Source organism: Tamandua tetradactyla, chromosome 4 (genome assembly GCF_023851605.1).
Source record: "Tamandua tetradactyla isolate mTamTet1 chromosome 4, mTamTet1.pri, whole genome shotgun sequence".
Taxonomy (NCBI): domain Eukaryota; kingdom Metazoa; phylum Chordata; class Mammalia; order Pilosa; family Myrmecophagidae; genus Tamandua; species Tamandua tetradactyla.
In genome coordinates, this window is record NC_135330.1 from 63,704,328 (window position 1) to 63,721,557 (window position 17,230).

The following is a 17,230-nucleotide window of genomic DNA, read 5'->3' on the forward strand; positions in this document are numbered from 1 at the left end:
CAATTAATGCTGTGCTAGGAAGCCAAGTGGGGAAAATTAAATCTTGGGCTTATATCTGTTCTCCAGTAGCACCCCCGAGGAAGAAAGGAGCTAAGACGAGTATAAAACACGCCTAACGTGAAGATTGCAAAAGCGGAGTGAAGACTGTGTTAACCTGGATATGGGAGAGAGATTTTAAAAATCAGACAATTACATTAAGGTTTTTCCCTGAGTCTTTTCCAACTCAAGCACTTGAGTTAGTTTGAGAATACAATGGGAATTATCAGTTGAGTTTTTAAAAGTCAGCTTAAAACAGAGTTTTGTGTCCAGAAAGAAACATTCTGTAGTGGGGATTTAAATTAGTATTCAATTTATTAAAGCTATAAATTAAGAACCTCAGTTTGTGTAAACCTTTAAATTCAGCTTGCAAATCTTGTTTCTTTTATTATTTAGAAATGTAGCAATTGTCCAAAAATAAGAAGAACCATTTTAGTGTTTGTGATTAATATTTAACTAATAAATTAAAATATTAAATTCCTCCTTTCTTGAAAAAAACAAACAAAAAAACTTGTTCTTTCTCATTCACAGACTTGTGATAAGGAGGAGAAAAATAAAGGCAAAAAATCGAAAGCATCCAAAAGGACTATAAGAAGCCAAGAATAAAATGTAGGAGGAGGGTGGGCCACAGTGGCTCAGCAGGCAGAATCCTCTGCCCATGCAAAAAAAAAGATACCAAAAATGTAGGAGCAATTAGTCAGCAAAGCATCACTTAACTACAATTCCCAGGCCCTGCAACGCTTGGTCAAAGCTCTTGGCCAATCCCTGGGAGTTTTGTGACACAGTTTCAGACCTGGGACAAGGAGCCAGGTTTTGGGGGTGACACTGCTGATGGGAAGGTCATCAAGAGTCAAAGTCAGCTGTGGAAAACCTAAAGCAACTAATAGGAGTGGTGTGAGCAGGAATTTTACCTACACCGACTGAAAGCATCACTTCTGCCCGGAGGCACCATGAGTGCTGAGAGCAGAGTGCTGGTGAGGGCAGCCAGGGAGGGAGGGCGCTTTCACTCCCTGCAGGTGTAGCTTAACCTTGCTCTCGTGCTCCAGGATTCCAACACCCAGGTTATTGCAGGCGAGGACATCAGACCCATGGACTTGACAATCAGGGGGAGCCTCTGGATGGAAATGACCCTCACGGGGAAGGGCTACAGGGATGCTATTTAACAATTGGCTCCCATGTGGCCACTGAGGTGCTTTCTTTTAGAGGAAAGATCATAAAACCTCTTTATCCTGGGCACTTCAGCCTTTTATGAGATTTGCCTCTGCTGACTGAAGGTCTGGCCCCTCCGTGACTGCAGACGTGTAGACTAGTGAAGTGTTCACACCTGTGCATTGTGTCATTGAGTCCTCACATAACCCCATGATGGTTGCTGCTATTGTCTCCATTTTACAGATGAGGAAACTGAGGCACACAGGTCCCACAGCTAGTGAGAGGTGGTGCTGGGAATGAAGTCCAGGCCTGTCTAACTCTAGGTGCTTAACCACTCTACTGTAATGCTTTGATAGCTTATTTTGGCCAGTCTGTTCTGAATTAACTCTGAAAACAATAATAATAAATAACTTTAAAAAGTTTAAAAAATACACATGTGTATGTGTGTAGCTGTTATTTACTCCGACCATGTCTCTCAGAGGCGAAGGGAAGCTAACGTTATGAGCCAAGTGCTCCCACCCAGTAAGCTCACTGACCCTTCCCAAAGCTCTGAGAGGGCATCTTAGAGACACAAGTCACTGAATGGATGCGTGGTGGAGCACAGACTTGAATCCAGGTTGTCTTACATGATGCCTCGTGTGTTTTCATGTCCCCTGCCACTGAAGCGGTCTTACAGTGCCGTGGCTTAGCACTTGGCCCAGTACAGATATGTATTTTGTCGAGTTGAATTAAACCCCCAATGAACCTAAATGTTCATTAAGAGAGAATCAGTGAAATAAATAGACTCTGTGCAGATATTAGAAGGAATGAGCTATTGTACTGATGTGTGATCTATTATGAAATGAAAAAACAGCTTAGAGAAGAGTATGTGTAGCATGATTCCTTTTTTTTGTAGAATGAAAAAGGTGTCCTCGCCTGTAGCCATTTCCGTCTGTTTATGCCCCCAAAAAAGCCTGTATGACTTCAAATTGATACTGGTGCTTAACTCTGAGGGGTAGGACCAGGAAGGACTTGCACGTATTTTATAATAAGAAAAAAATTAAGCGTACTTCTATTTTGAAAAAATTAAAAGAGAAAAGAAGGAATGAAGAGCAAAGTAAGATGTCTCTGTTGGCAGCAGAGAGGCCCCGCAGAAGCCAGTGCCTCGGGCTAGGTTCCTTCCCGTCAGCCTCTTGGGAAGGGCGCTGGCTCCCAAAGCGTTTAGAGTCTCTCTTATGAAGTAATTTTCATTTAACCACAAACACATGGGCACAGTGAAAGGCCTCAGGACTCTGGGAAAATGGCTGATGGGGCTGGAAATATATAAGCTGGGTGGGCACAATTTGTACTGGCATTAATTCAGAAGTTCACAGGAGCTAACTTGAAGGGGCATTCACTGCCTAAAGATAGGGTGATATGGGCATTAAACCTGGCAGTAGATTCAAATGCATCAAATGTGTTTAAATTTGCTGCAGTACTAACTCATTTTTCTGAAAACGGGTGAAGGGAAAAAAATGAGTAATTTATCTTGTCTTTCTCATATGAGCTGTAGCTCATGGTGAGCAAACAGTTGGTGACCGAAAGATATTCTTTAGAGGATTTCAGCCAGTAAATGTGGAAGGGATGATAGACTAAGGGAAATTATTGTTTTGCAACTCCTAATGATACCATGGCTCTAAACAGTGGCTGTCAATGGCCACTAAAACCATCTAGTGATTATGCCAAAGGCAGCTTCGTGAAGATGGGTGAGGGTGACAACTCTGGAACCGATTCATCCATTGTAACATTACAAATATAGAAGCACCTATGTTATCTGTTCCCAATGGGATGCAGTAGGAGATCCCAGCACCATCTGGGGAGTATTTTTTGCCACAAAATCTGTCTACCATTTTATAGGAAATATGGAGGTCAGAGAACCAGGCGAAATGACATGCCTAGATTTCAACCAGGAACATTCAGAACGTGGTAAACTCTACAGATTAAGAGACTTAAGAGACGTTTCAAATAATTGCAGTCTGTGGACCTTGTTTGAATCTTGATTTGAACAAGTCAGCTTTGAAAACAATCAAGCATTTATGAGACATTAGGAGGTTTTGGCTACTGACTGCATATTTAAGGATATCAGAAGTATTGATGGATAAAATGATGTGATGTTTGGCGTTTGCTTCAAAATAATCAAGGGCATGTAGGACTGGGCAGAGGAATGGATGGTGGTGCAGCTAAAACGGGCCTGCTGGGTTCTTAAAGCTGGGTGGGGTGCATAGGGACCCATTGTACTACAATCTCTGCTTATGTTTTGGAGACTTCTATAATGGAAGTTGACAAAAATCGATAAACAATATGGGCATGTAACTTAATTCTTCTATCATGATGGCGGTGGAGGTGGTGCATGTGTGAGTGTGTGTGAGTGTGAGTATGTGAATGTGTGTGGGTGGTGAGTGTGCGTGCGTTCTCATGCTCTTCGGTCCTACTTCAAGTTGCAGTTTTGAAACAAGTGCAGTCAGTCAAAAATGACTTTTTGACAAGCATAAGGAATGCCCCCACCTAACAGGCCTGGCGAGATTTCCCGTCAGGCAGGCAGGCAGGCAGGCACAGACACAAGGCCCCTTCTTAGGGGATCGCTGGGGCCAGTCCCACACGGTTATTCCCACGGTCAAAGACTGAGTAAAATTGTCTAATGAAGACATCTCCCAGGATCCAGAGGGGCCCAGCTGGAGGCTGTATGTCAAGGCCTTGAAAGCCACTGCTGCAGAACTGAGTTCCATCTACGAAGTCCTGGGGTAGAAAGAACTATGTAAGTGATATGCAGAGGAAGAAGGAAGTAGCACTATCTAGAGGCTGTCCTTTGTAGTAGAGGGTAGTGACACCAAATGACCCCGGATGGCTGTTTTACAATTTTGACTGATTGGTTCTTCTCCCAGCTTCATAAACCCCCACCCCAGTTTACTCACAAAACTGTTTATTATCATCAGTTCCTACATGTGGGCCTGGGCTTCTAAGTTCTCCAGTTTTTGGAACTATTCATGTTATTCACCCTCTTCCCCCATTTTACAATTGGGAAAATCAAAGCCTGGTTGCATGACTAAAAACACAAGGATTGTGGCACTAGAAGTAAAGATCGTGGTTTAAATACTGGGTTCCTTGGTTTCAAGGTATGCTTTTTTTTAAGAGAGAGAAACTGCTCCAAAAGTGGCTAGTCACTGCTACTTTCCTGTTGATGTACTAGGAAGAATCAATGTGATTGGCCGCTTTTAGATAGAAGGCTAGAGGGCATTGGCTATTCTGTGAGGAGAGTGTAATCCCTTCCCCCTTCTCTGTGGCCTGGCAAAGGCTTAGGATCTCCCAGGTGGTCATTGCAGCATCCATTTGAAATCTGAGGTGACTGATGAGGGGTGGGAAGCAAAAGGTTCTGATTGAGATCTGCGGGCAGGATAGGACAGTGGCACCAAATTGGTGACAGGGAAAGGCAAGGGAGTGAGTCGGGACCTCACCCAATATGAAGGTGATGGAGTGGGGATGGGGGCATAGACGGATGAATCTGGCTCTGTCTAAATGTCTAGCTATTTCTGGGTATGGTGTTTGCAGTGGCGGCTCCAGAATTCCTGTGTTGGATGGGCTTAGGGGACTTACCATGAATCTGTGGTTTAAAGCAAGACATTTGTTTTTACTTGGATTGTCTGTTTATGTTTGGGGTGACTTTGGGAAGGGGTTAATGGAGATCAAGGAGTGGTGGGTAGGGCGAAAGCTCTCAGTCTGCCTTCCATGGTGATGTCCTTATTCTGGAGCAGTCACCCTGAGGTTGTGGGTAATTCTTGGGAAAAGTGTGTTCAAGTGTGTTGTTCAAGGACTACAATATTGAAAATCTAGGCCAACTGTGGTGTGAAGTGACCACTGGTTTCCAGAATACCAGGAGCTGCCTTTCCACCTTGCCCTCCAAACTGGTGAATTGACTGCAACAAAGGGCATTTTCTTGTTTGGAGAGGAATGTTAATTTGAATGTGGAAGAGATGTAACCTTACTCTATACCTCCAGGCAGCTTGTATCTTGAACTATTTTCTTATCTCTCTAAGTCTCAATATCCTAATTGATAAAATGGGATGGATGATTAAACTTTGCCAGTTAAAAAGCCCTACATGGTAATGTCAGGACACCTTATTAAGTGGCCTGCCCAAGTTTCATTACCACTTCATGTTAGAAATGGAAATTAAGAGAGAACCAGTCCAGTGGTCTAAGAATGAAGCAGCTGCATCCCTCCCAGAGGAAATAACTTGTCAGAGCAGGCCAAGGTAGGAGGGGGCTTGGGGTAAGTACAGCATGAAAAGGGGAAGTGGCAGGCATGTGGGAAAGACCCAGGGACTTGCAGAATAAGGAAACTGTTCCTACCAGCAGGGTGTAAGCAGGTGGACCGAGGGTGTAAGGGACTCCGTTGATGATGAAGGTGACATCTGGCATGACATTGAGGTTAGCACATTCCATAGCATACTAAAATACAGCAAACAGGATCCGTTCAGAGGCTTCCTATCTCCCAGGGGAGGGTCTGCCTCTCTTACTCCCACTGCTTCCCCAGTCCAGGCAGGCACTCACTTCTCCATCCATGGGTGCTGCCCCAATGACCTTCTGCAGCTGTTTGATCTTGTCAGAGGGGCCAGTGATGAGGGAGGTCCCCGTGTCCACAATAGCTTGGCAGCCCTCGGGGCAGAACATCACCGTGCCTCCTACCTGGATTCTGGGAGCAAATGGGGCATTGTCAGCCCACCCACAGCCTCCTGTGGAGCCCCAGGAGCCCTTCACTCTCTCCCGGGCTCCTGAAGCATATCAATGATTTCCTCTTGGTCTCTCCCACCAGATGAGTGCTTTTCAAAGTTTTTTGACTGACGACCATAGTAAGAAGTACATTTACTTCTTGGTCCCACACACACATGCATGAATCAAAAATTTCATGAACCAGTGCTTAACATTAATATATGAAGTGAATGCTGATATTTTCTATTTTATTCCATTTCATTAAAAAATGCTGATCATGAACCTCTGAAATTATGTCCTGAACCATAAGTGAGTAAATCCCTACAGTTTGCAAGCTCTCTAGGCAGTGAGCATAGGGGCTTTTTATTTTTATTTTTTATTACTTTGTATTCCTAGGCCCTGACACATGCTTGGCATCTGGTAGGACCTTATTCTTGCTGTATTAAAGCTTGAGTCACATGTCTTTGAGTTCCTGCCTTGTCTAGCACAGTGCTAGGTATGAGACAGACATCTAGTCCCACTTCCCCAGTTGCTCTAGGTCCTGCGTTTTTCTGTGTGTCAAAGTCGAGATTTTCCTCCACCCCCTCCATGAAGCCTTGTGGAGTTTTTCACATAGAAGCTGTCTTGCCCGTTCTGCTGGCACTTTGGTAGCACCTCTCTTGGAGCACTGAGTACCCGCCACCTTTCGTGGGAGTGATTTGTGTGCATGGCTCATCTGTACTAGCTTTGTGGGGGCAAAGTCTGTGGCCAATGCCACTTTGCACTCCACATGTTACTCAGCCCTTGCCTGCGTTCTTAATTAATTTTGAATGAATGAATGACCAAAGAGTAACAGGTCACTTGGTGTGCACTTTATCTGTGGAAGAAGGCACATGGGGAAGGAAGGATGCCTGCCTCCCTGGTTGCTGACACATCTTTTTGCAACTTTGCTTGGTACCTCCATACCTGCAGAGTGTTACTGAATGCTCTCCCAGTGACCAGCAGTTTCATTCAGGCCAATTCAGTTAACCCAGTTTGAGTTGTGCCTATTAGGAGGTCTTCCTCCATACCATAACCACCTGTGGAGGGTACTCACTGGTCCAGAGCAATCTGCCAGTAGCCTTGTTTGGTGACTGGGACCCAATTCAGGCTCCCAGAGAAATGGGAGTGGTCATAGCCTCCGAAAATCAGCTCACTCCCTGAGCCACCTTCTGGGTCACTATAAGGAGAAAAGGGAAGGTGATCAAGGAAGGGCCAGGAGAGTGAAAACTCCAGGAGAGTGCTGCAGCTGGGACCCTTAGTTTCTTGGTTTGGTCACTCACACCATGTACTTAGATAGGCAGAAATAGCAGCTTGGACGTTGAGACGAGAGCTTCCAAACTAGAGCAGGATGGCAAACCTGGTTGTGCTGGTTTGAAAGGAAGTATGCCCCCCTAAGAAAAGCCATGTTTTAATATAAATCGCATCTCTTAAAGGTAGAATAATCTCTATTCAATACTGTATGTTTGAAACTGTAATGAGATCATCTCCCTGGTTGATGTGATTTAGTTCAGAATGGTTGTTAAACTGGATTAGGGGATGACATGTCTCCACTCATTTGAGTGGGTCTTGATTAGTTTCTGAAGTCCTATAAAAGAGGAAACATTTTGGAGATTCAGAGAGACTCAGAGAGAGAGCAGAGAATGCTGCAGCACCATGAAGCAGAGAGTCCACCAGCCAGCGACCTTTGGAGATGAAGAAGGAAAACGCCTCCCGGGGAGCTTCATGAAATAGGAAGCCAGGAGAGAAAGCTAGCAGATGACGCCGTATTTGCCATGTGCCCTTCCAGGTGAGAGAGAAGCCCTGACTGTGTTCACCATGTGCCGTCTCACTTGAGAGAGAAACCCTGAACTTCATTGGCCTTCTTGAACCAAGGTATCTTCCCCTGGATGCCTTTGATTGGACATTACTATAGCCTTGTTGTAAGTGGGACATTTTCTCGGCCTTAGAACTGTAAACTAGCAACTCATTAAATCACCCCTTTTAAAAGCCATTCTGTTTTTGGTATATTGCATTCCAGCAGCTAGCAAACTAGAACACTGGTCCTTTGGGGCATAAGGGTAAAAACAGCTCTGCTCACTGATTTATGACTGTCTTCCAGTATTCTGTATAAGAGGGCTAGTGAGATGGAAAATGGGGACAACAGGACAGAAGGCAGGCAGAACCCAGGCCAGGACCAGCCTGAGATAGTGGACACACACTGTGACTTGAAGTACCCTCAAAGGAGACCTTGTCCCGAAATGGCTTCCCCATTGTGGCTGCGCTGGTGCCTGCAGTTTCCATATTATTTCCACTCTTTGCGTTAAGGTAAAGAAGCTAATTTGATGTAACATGGCTTACTAGAGCTTGCACAGTTAATAATTTTGCTGGTATTGATTTCTCAGATTATGTCCTGGCACCTTGCAAGATCCTGGGGGAAATAGGACATAAAACAGATTCATTTTCAAGAGGAAAGGGATTAGGAAAAAAAGAGAACTTGGGCAGTGCAAGGCAGAGTAGTAAAGGGAAGGGAACTGGATATCTCTGGGGATTCTTGGAAAGTGGTTTTGGAAAGGAAAGTGAAAGGAACTAACATTTGTTAACAGCCTTTGTGTAAGACACTGTGCTAGGAATTTTACCTGCTTAATCTTACCTAATTCTCACAACAACCTATTGAACATTTGAAGAAAATGAGGCTCAGGAAGATGAAGCAACTTAAGTAGTAGGATTTAAATCCAGATCTGTCTGATGCAAAGTCCTTGCTATTTTTCATCACAACTCACTGCTTCCCAGACTGGAAGGGAGTAGGAAGCTCTGAAAAGGGGAAAGGGAAATGTCCGGAAAATCTTATTTCTTCCCAGGACTGGTCCCCTAGATAGTCATGCAGATAGGAAGCATAGTTTGATAGCAGAGATCCAAGACTCTCCATGTGGGAGAAGGGAAGAAGGGAAATGAGTTTACTCTGAAAGAGGGTAAGTTTAGCCTGGGCTAGACGGGGAAGGAGTCCCTGAGAAAGGTAAGGGGCAGGTGGACGGGATGGTTCGCTTAGGGTTCCAGGAAAGAGTGCAAGAGGTAGGTGAATCTCGGGGTCTAATCCAGCCACACCAAGCAATTATTTTGTTGGCTTAACTTGTTTCCCCCCTTGCTTTCCGCCATTGGAATTAAGCGTCTTGAGAGCAGGAACCGTGTTTTTCTTGTTTCATTGTATTCCCAGTGCCTAGCACGGTGCCCGCCCAGCTTGATATTTATGGACTGAATAAACAAATGCCCAGTCCTTGAGTTTCCTGACATTAACTCAGTGTTTTACAGCTTGCAAAGCGCTTTTTACAACAACTCTGTTTCCTAAATATTCAGAGAGATTAAGTTTTTGCCCAAGCTCACCCAGCTAATAAAAGTTGAGCAAGAACGCTAAACTCTCTCATTTGACCGCTATGTCCAGTGCTCCGTCAGTGCACCCTGCTGTCCCCCGGTAGTAATAACTGACCTTTCCCCGGCAGGCTGGCTGGGGCTTACCTGCTCATGTAGACAGAAAACATTGGGAGAGCCACCAAGCTCTGGGCCATCATGTTGTCAAACACTGGCGGCATGCCTCCGACAGCCAAGGAGGGGTATCCCAGGCCCAGAATTCCATCGAACTCCGCGTCCACGAAAGTCTGCCCTGGCTCCTTGACACTCTCACCAAACTGCTGGCCAACCACTGTCAGTCCTTCCACCTAATGGAGAAAGCCCACCAGACAACTGCGTGGGGAGATCGCTGGATTCCTGGATTTTCCCTCTTGCCTGAAGTTCATCTGTCCCCTTCTCAATTTCCCTAGATTAAATGGGCACAAAGATTTTTGCCATATTCCCATCCTTTTTAAAAAAGCGTATAGTTCAATGAATTTCACCAGCTGTACACAGCCATGCAACCAGCTCCCAAATCAAGAAACAGACATTAAAAATATCTGGAAGCCCTCTCAATGAACTCATCCCATCCTTGCACCCCTCTTCAAGAGTAACTCATCTCCTAACTTCTAACAACATACATTAGTTTTGTTTATTTGTGGATTTTATTTTAAATGAAATCATACAGGATGAACTCTTATATTTGGCTTTTCCACTCAACATTGTGCTTATCGTATGCTGTTGTAATTTACTCATTCTTATGGTATTCTAGAGTCTGACTGTATCACCATTTATTGACCTATTCTACTATTGAGGATATTTCATTTGTTCTCTGAATTTAACTATTACTAATAATGCTGCTTGCCCATGTCTTTTGGTAGACATATTTACACATTTCTGTTGGATATACACCTAGGAGTGAAACTGATAGATCTTAGGGTATGCAAGTATTTGCCTGAGCAGATACTGCAAAACAGTTTTTCAAACTGATTGTACAAATTGACACACTCATACCAATATTTTGAGAGTTCTAGTTGTTCCAAAACTTGATATTACCTATTTTTCCATGTTAGTCATTTTAGTGGATATGTAGTATGTTACATTGTTTTAATTTATATTTCCTTATGGCTATTGAAATCGGACACTTCGATATTTTCTTTTGTGAAGTGGGTTGTCTGAATTTTCTTATCTATTTGTAGGAGTTCTTTATATATTCTAAAATCAAGTCCTTTGTTAGATATATATACTACAAATGTCCTTTCTCAGACTGTAGCTGGTGTTTTTACTTTCTTAATGGTGACTTTTGATGAATAAATCTGAATTTTAATGTAATAAAATTTATCAATTTTTCTCCTTTATCATTCGTGGCTTTTGAGACCTGATTTGGAATTTTATGTCTACCCTTAGGTCATGAGGATACTTTCCATTGTTTTCATCTAAAAGCTATATATTTTTACCTTTCATATTTAGATCTATAATTTATCTGAAGTTTGATAATGTGTGACATAGAGGTCAAGATTCATATTTTTCTAGTATGGATATCCATTTAACCCAGCACCATTTAAAAAATAGTGTTTCCTCCACTGCACTGCAGTGTCATTTTCAACAAAAATCAGATGACTGGGCAGTTTCAAATTTCCTATTTTGTTCCATTTGTCTGCAAATCCTAGTGCATATACCACGCTTTCTGAATTACTACAGCTTAATAATAAATCTGGATATTTGGCAATGTTCTTCATCATCAGATTGTCGTGGTTATTCTTGGTACATGATATTCGTATACATTTTGGAATCAGCTTGTCAATTAAAAAAAATTTGCTCTTGTTTTGATTGGATAACATTGAATCTTTAGATCTGTTTGGAGAACTTTGACTTTTTATAACAGTGAGTCTTACAATTTATGAGCATTGGTTATCTTTCAATTTAATTAATTTTAGTTAATGTTTTGCAGTTTTTAGAGTAGCAAGTAGTTTTTTGTTGTTAAATTTACTTCTAGGTATTTGGTGTTTTAACACTATTGTAAATAGTGTCATCAACATTCTTTTCCCTTTGTTTTTCCTGCTATATAGAAATGCAAATGATTTTTGTTTGTTGACCTAGTAGCCAGAAACTTTGCTAAACTCACTCGTTAATCTCAATAGTCTGTAGATATTTTTGGATTTTCTACACATAGAGAGTAAAGACAGTGTTATTTCTTCTTTTCCAATTCTAATGTCTCTAATCTAATTTTCATGCCTTATTGTGCTGGCTAGGACTTGATTACAGTGTTGAAAGAAGTGGTAAGACTGAGCTTTCTTTCCTTATTCTTGATCTCAGGAGGGAATCTCTCAACAATTCACCATTAAATATGAGGTTCACTTTGGGCTTTTGTGGAGACATTCTTTATCAGATAAAGAAATTAGTTTCTAGTCCTATATTACTAAGAACTTTCTTTTAAGTCATAAATAAAAGTTGGATTTTATTATCAATAGAGATGACCATATGATTTTCTCTTTTTCATAATATTTTCTCTTTGGTGGTGAATTCCTAGAAAATAAAATGACTCTTGGTTGGGATGTATTATTCTTTTATATATTGCAAGATTTGACTTGCAGATATTTTGCTTAGGATTTTTGTGTCTATGTTCACACAAGAGAGAATGGTCTGCAATTGTCCTTTCTTATAATGTCCTTGTCTAGTTTTGGTATTAAAGTTATGCTGGCCCCTTAAAATGACTTGTGAAGTGTACCTTTTTGAATAATTATCTGGAGGAATTTGTATAAAATTGGTATTGTTAGTTCTTTAAATGTTTAGAAGAATTCACCAGTGAGGCTCTTTAGGCCTGAAATCTTCTATGTGGAAAATTTCCACAAAGAAACAGAGTCAGTATTTAAAATGAATATTGGAGTACATATTTTCTATTTTTTTTTCTGTGTCAGATTTGGTTTGCTGTACTTCTCAAGGCCTTTGTCAATTTCTTTTAAATTGTCAAATTTATCAGCATAAACTGTTCTTAATATCCTCTTATTTCAGTGACTGAAAGTTCTGCAGTAATAATCAGAAACAATCTCATTTCTGAGATTAAGTTGTATTTTCCCTTTTTTTTTCCTAGATCAGTCTTGTTAGTGATTTATCCATTTTATCAATCCTTGCAAAGATTTAATTCTTAGCTTTGTTGATTTTCTTTATTGTGTGACTTTTCTGTTTCATTTATTTCTTGTTCTTTTTATTATTTCCTTCCTTCTATTTTCTTTGAGTTTGGTTTGTTGTTTTTGTTTGTGGTTTGCCTATTTTCTTTTTGTTTCTTTGAGGCTTGAAATAGAAGCTCATACCATTGATTTTTAATGTTTCAAATATATGCATTGCAGGCGATGATTTTCCCTTTAAAGACTGCATTAACTGCATCTCACAAATTCAAGTATGTCAGAGCTCCATTATCTATATCAGCCAAGGCTTGATAAGAAAACAGAATCATTAGGAGCTATATATAAAAAGGAATGTATTGTAGGTATCTGACCAGAAGTAAGTGTGGATGCCAGTTAAACGGATTTCATGAGGATGTTGTTTGTGTTTGGGTGTTGCAGGTTCAAGTCAGAGTTCTGGCAGATAGAAAGGGAAGACAGATGTAAGGAGAAGAAGGAAGGGTAAAATGGAAGCTGTGAGGTTAAGGGGAGACGGGAACCCCCATTGCTCTCACCGTTTCCAAGCCTCTAGCCTCAATGAAGATGTCCTATGGCAGAGCCACACTGTTTGTCACAGAACCAAACATGTACCTGGCTCAAGAGCCAGAAAAGCTGAAGGAAAAATAAGCTGAAGTTGAAGGAGCTGCCTGGCTCCTTCAGCTGCACCTAGAAGAGGCCCCACAGCGACTGGGTAAGCCAGCAGATAAGCACCAAGCTAGAGGCTCAAATTACCCTTTCCGTGCCAATTTCAGTCCCTTTCCTGATTCCCAGAGGCAATTACAATTATCCGTTTGTGAAGTATCCTTCTATATAGTAATTTGTACTTTTACATATATACATATGTTCCAATAAAAAATATACTTTTTTTTTTAACCTGTTTGAGATATTTTTACATAGATGGTATTTTTCTTCTGGCATTTTTCTTCATTTTGCTCTCAATAATATGCCCTACCTCTTTGAAGGGATGTTGAAAAAGACCAGGTCCTGCTGGCCTCTGGAATACCCCAGAACTGGAACCCTGCCCCTCGGTTGGGGGCTGGGGGGGGCGGCAATCTCATTTCTCCAAAGGCCCATGCATACACCACTCACCATACCCCTGGATAAGTGTCCCAGGCAGGAGCAGGGCCCTCCTCATTTTCCATCCTCAGGTTCATCTGGTTCCTGCAGTTCTGGGACCCACAGCCCTGGGGTGCAGGCGTTTAAGGGTCCTGCTCAAGAACCTTGTGCTAAATTCAGTCCTGACCTTGGGCCTTCACGTTCGCAACCGGGGTTCTGCCTTGTGTTTGTGGTGCATACCTTGGTCCCTTACTTCAGTAACCGAGCTCCCACTATGACCTCTGGCTTGGACTTCTTGAACCTTCCAGATAGAGGCCTTGTCTTGGATCCGCCTGGATTTCTGCACTGTGCACCAATTCCCTGCAGGGACCTGCCCGAGCTGTGTTTCTAGGGCTCCGGATACTCACCAGACTGACTGCTGCTGCCATCTCAGACTGGACCCCCTCCCCCTGCTGGCACACGGCCCTCTTTCCCTTTAGAAGCCAGCCTCACTCCCTGTTCTGTTTCTATCTTTCCCTGAGGCAGACGAAAAACTGCTCCCCTCAGACCTCTGAACTGTGGTCTGACCCCCAGTTGTCCGGCCCAGAGAGGAAAGGTAAGGGACATGCACTCACGGAGACTTGGTCAGTTCCGATGACTCCGGACAGACTCCCGGTCCCATACTGAATGGAGAAGGATCGCCCCAGCTCGCTGTATGTGCTGGACTGGGAAGGGCGGAACCTCGGGTGCGACTCTGGAAAGCAAGGGTGCTGCTCTTGGTGGGGCTTCTGCTCACTCCTTTCACCCTGGCCCCAGGGCCTCTCAGCCCAGAGATGCAGGGCTTCTTCTCTCCACTCCCACCCATAGTGGGGCCTCCAGCACCTGCTATCTCTCCTGTGGACAGGTGGGGACCAAACAGCGGCCCACGGGCCAACGGGATTGCGCATGGTGACTCCATCAGGCACACCAAGATAAGCGCCACTTATCAGGCACCAGGAAGCAGCCTCTGCCAGCCAGGTATAGGTCAGAGCCTGGCCCTCCAAAGAAACTCAGAGGTAAACAGTTGCCTTTGCAGGAAATCACTCCCAACTCCTTGCCCTGTGTATTCACAGCCCTGGGGTGACCCAACACATCCTGTCTCTGGAACTCGGTCCTGCATAGAGCAAGACATCTTTCCTTCGCTCTTCATTTTCTAATCCTCACCAAGACCCCTGAGTTTCCTCTGGCCACACGGGACTTGCCATGCCACTGAGGCGCTGTGTGTCCTTGCTCCACTCGCCTCCCCTCTGGTGCGTTTGGTCGTGGGCCACAGAGCCTCCTAAGGCAGGGGCGCAGTCTGCCCAGAAGCAGCCCATTGAAGGGCACTTTCCCCCACATTCTTTCAGGTGTTCTAAGGGAAGTGAGTCATCCTGTATTCCAAGATTTCTATTTTCAGTGACTGTATTTCACCCGATTACTTCTGATAAGTATGTATGTTGTTGGCTTGGACAGCAATCAAATCCTAGCTCTCCCCTTGGCCCCGTCTTGTTTTCTCTGTGGGCAGTTACAGGGCAGACTCGAAGATGGAGGGGGGAAGCTGGGGTGGCCCTGCCCTCCCAGGCCCTGCCCCTTGCCGTTCCCCAGGGGAGGGGGCGTGGGGCTCTGCTTACGGCAGGCGGGGCTGGTGCAGTACACGGAGGGCACCCAGAGGTTGGAGGAGCCGGTGTCAAAGATGACAGTGAAGTTCTGAGGGGGGGAGCCGATGGAGATAGTGCCAAAGTATTCCATCTACATGGAGGCAGAGAAGAGAGCAGGGGTGGGGTGGGTAGGAGGGAGGGGCCAGAGTTAAGAGCCTGGGAAGTAGGGAGGCTGGGAAATCAAAGAGAAAGGGAATAGAGAAGTGCCACACGGGAGGTATCAAACCATGCCCCTGGCTACTTCTGCTTTTACTTACGTTATCCTGATAGTATACCGCTGTGAGCACTGTAAGATTGCAACCCTCCCCTTTTACAGATCAGGGAACTGGGGCTGGGTGGGGGTTAAGTAATTCGCCTAAGGATGCCCAGCTCGTAAGTTGCCCACTTGAAAGCAGAAGCAGCACCCTTCAATTTGGGATGTTTTTCCTTTTCAGCCCTCAGCACATGTGGGGCAAGTCCCACTCAGTCTAGCCCCAGCAGCATCCACAGGGACCCAGGGGTCCGTCCAGCTGGATCGTCCAAGCAAGGGAATCCAGACTCGCCTTTAACATTTGCTGCTGGCGGGACCCTGGGCATACCCTGAGGCCGAGGCTGCCGCCCCTCTCCCCGCCCCTCCCCAGAGTTCCTCACGTCCAGGTAGTTGACGAGGGGCTCGTTGGCGCTCTGGTCCATGGTGCAGGACTCGGTGAACTGGATCATGTCCAGATGCTGGGATTTCCAGAACTTGGAGAGCTGCCCCTGCGCCCGCAGCTTCTTCCGGAGAGACTGATGCCTCCTGAGGGGCACCCTGAGGGCACAGCCCGGGAGTGGGGGGAGGAGCTGCATTTCTGCCTCCCTCTTTCCCTCTCCCCTCCCCGTGCCTGTCCCCTTTCCCCCCATAGGTTAACTAGAGAATTGCACAGGGGGGGATCTGGATGGCGGCATGCCAGGGTTTGGCCGGAATCAGCTCCCTCTGCGGATTCTCTGCCACGCAGCCCGCCCCAGCCTCTTCGAGCCTGTAGTCCTTAGAACCTCTCCCAGGGCAGCCCTGCACTTGGCAACTCAGAGCCGGGGAGGTGGCCTCACCTGCGAAGTGGTCCTTGGGCCTGTCCCAGGTCCAGGAGCACCAGCAGGAGAAGAATGTACGTTTTCATCGTGGGCCTGACCAGCAGCTTCTCCTCACTCTGCCACGACCTTCTTTGCTCACTCCTCTTCCACAGAGTTGTGGTGCTGTATCTCCCTTACTTCTAGACCTGCCCAGGTCAGTGTGAGAACCTGATGATAAGGCACCTGGAGTCAACAGCCATGCCCAGAGTAAACTCCGCCTGTGTAACAGGGTGGCTCCCCTCCACCCCTCAGCTCCCTTCCTTCCTGCAAGGGGACCGAGGAGCTGGGGTGAAAAGTCAGCAGTCTGTGTACCCTCTAAGCCTTGTTTGTTTCCAAGGGTCTTTGGTCCCCTACTCTGACCCCAAGGACCTCTGTATTTTTAATTAATTGAGAGAGCAACGTGTCCCTGACCCCGGGGAATCACCCTATAGAAAACTCAGGACGGACAGAAGCTGAAGTGTGGCAGGATATCATCTTAAAATATTAGTTTGCTTTCTCTGTATTTTTCATTCTCGCCTTATTCCCTCTGAGATCCCAAGGACAGTTTTTCTCTCCCCCAGGACACTTTGAAGCAGAAACCAGCAATCCACAAAGCCCCTGTAATAGAAAGATTTTGTGATGGATTTGTGGGGTCCGCCTTTTCTGACCCCCAAGGCCTTGATGACAGAGGCAGCCCTGGGGCGGGGGGCGGGGAGGTGAGTGGCTGGAGCAGGTGCCTAAAGAGAGCAGAGCAGAATCCTCGGTCTGTCGAGTGGAGAAGGACAGGGTGGGGAGTGGGTGGGGCTCAGCAGTTAGTTATCCCAGAGTGTAAAGCCCCCACCCCATTAAACACAGACCCCAACAGAGGGTGGGGCTTAAACTCCATGAGCGGGGAGGAGGAATCGGAGGGGAGGGAAAACGTGCCCCTGCCTGCCCCTGTCCCAAGTCCATCTGACCCTCTGAACCAGGCAGCAGAGGCCACCACCACTGCCACTCGTCCCAATG

At 45.1% G+C, this 17,230-nt stretch overlaps 1 protein-coding gene across 1 annotated transcript; it reads right to left on the bottom strand.

Moving 5' to 3' along the window:
- Positions 1 to 611: 611 nt before the first annotated feature.
- CTSE (cathepsin E) lies at positions 612 to 16,402 on the bottom strand. The gene is made up of 9 exons (XM_077157590.1): positions 16,226 to 16,402; positions 15,791 to 15,947; positions 15,134 to 15,251; positions 14,120 to 14,238; positions 9,418 to 9,617; positions 6,983 to 7,105; positions 5,749 to 5,890; positions 5,548 to 5,646; positions 612 to 3,939 (listed from the first exon to the last, which is right to left on the bottom strand). Exons 1-9 carry the CDS (start codon positions 16,291 to 16,293, stop codon positions 3,775 to 3,777), a joined length of 1,191 nt encoding a protein of 396 aa, XP_077013705.1. The 5' UTR covers positions 16,294 to 16,402; the 3' UTR covers positions 612 to 3,774.
- Positions 16,403 to 17,230: the final 828 nt, after the last annotated feature.

Bases quoted from the DNA above. Each gene is read 5' to 3' on its own strand.
- CTSE (XM_077157590.1), bottom strand. From the start codon at position 16,293: ATGAAAACGTACATTCTTCTCCTGCTGGTGCTCCTGGACCTGGGACAG. The intron at 15,252-15,790 runs GTGAGGAACTCT...GCCTCCATGTAG, and splicing joins CCCTCGTCAACTACCTGGAC to ATGGAATACTTTGGCACTAT. The intron at 3,940-5,547 runs GTAGGAACAGTT...TTTCTACCCCAG, and splicing joins CACCTGCTTACACCCTGCTG to GACTTCGTAGATGGAACTCA.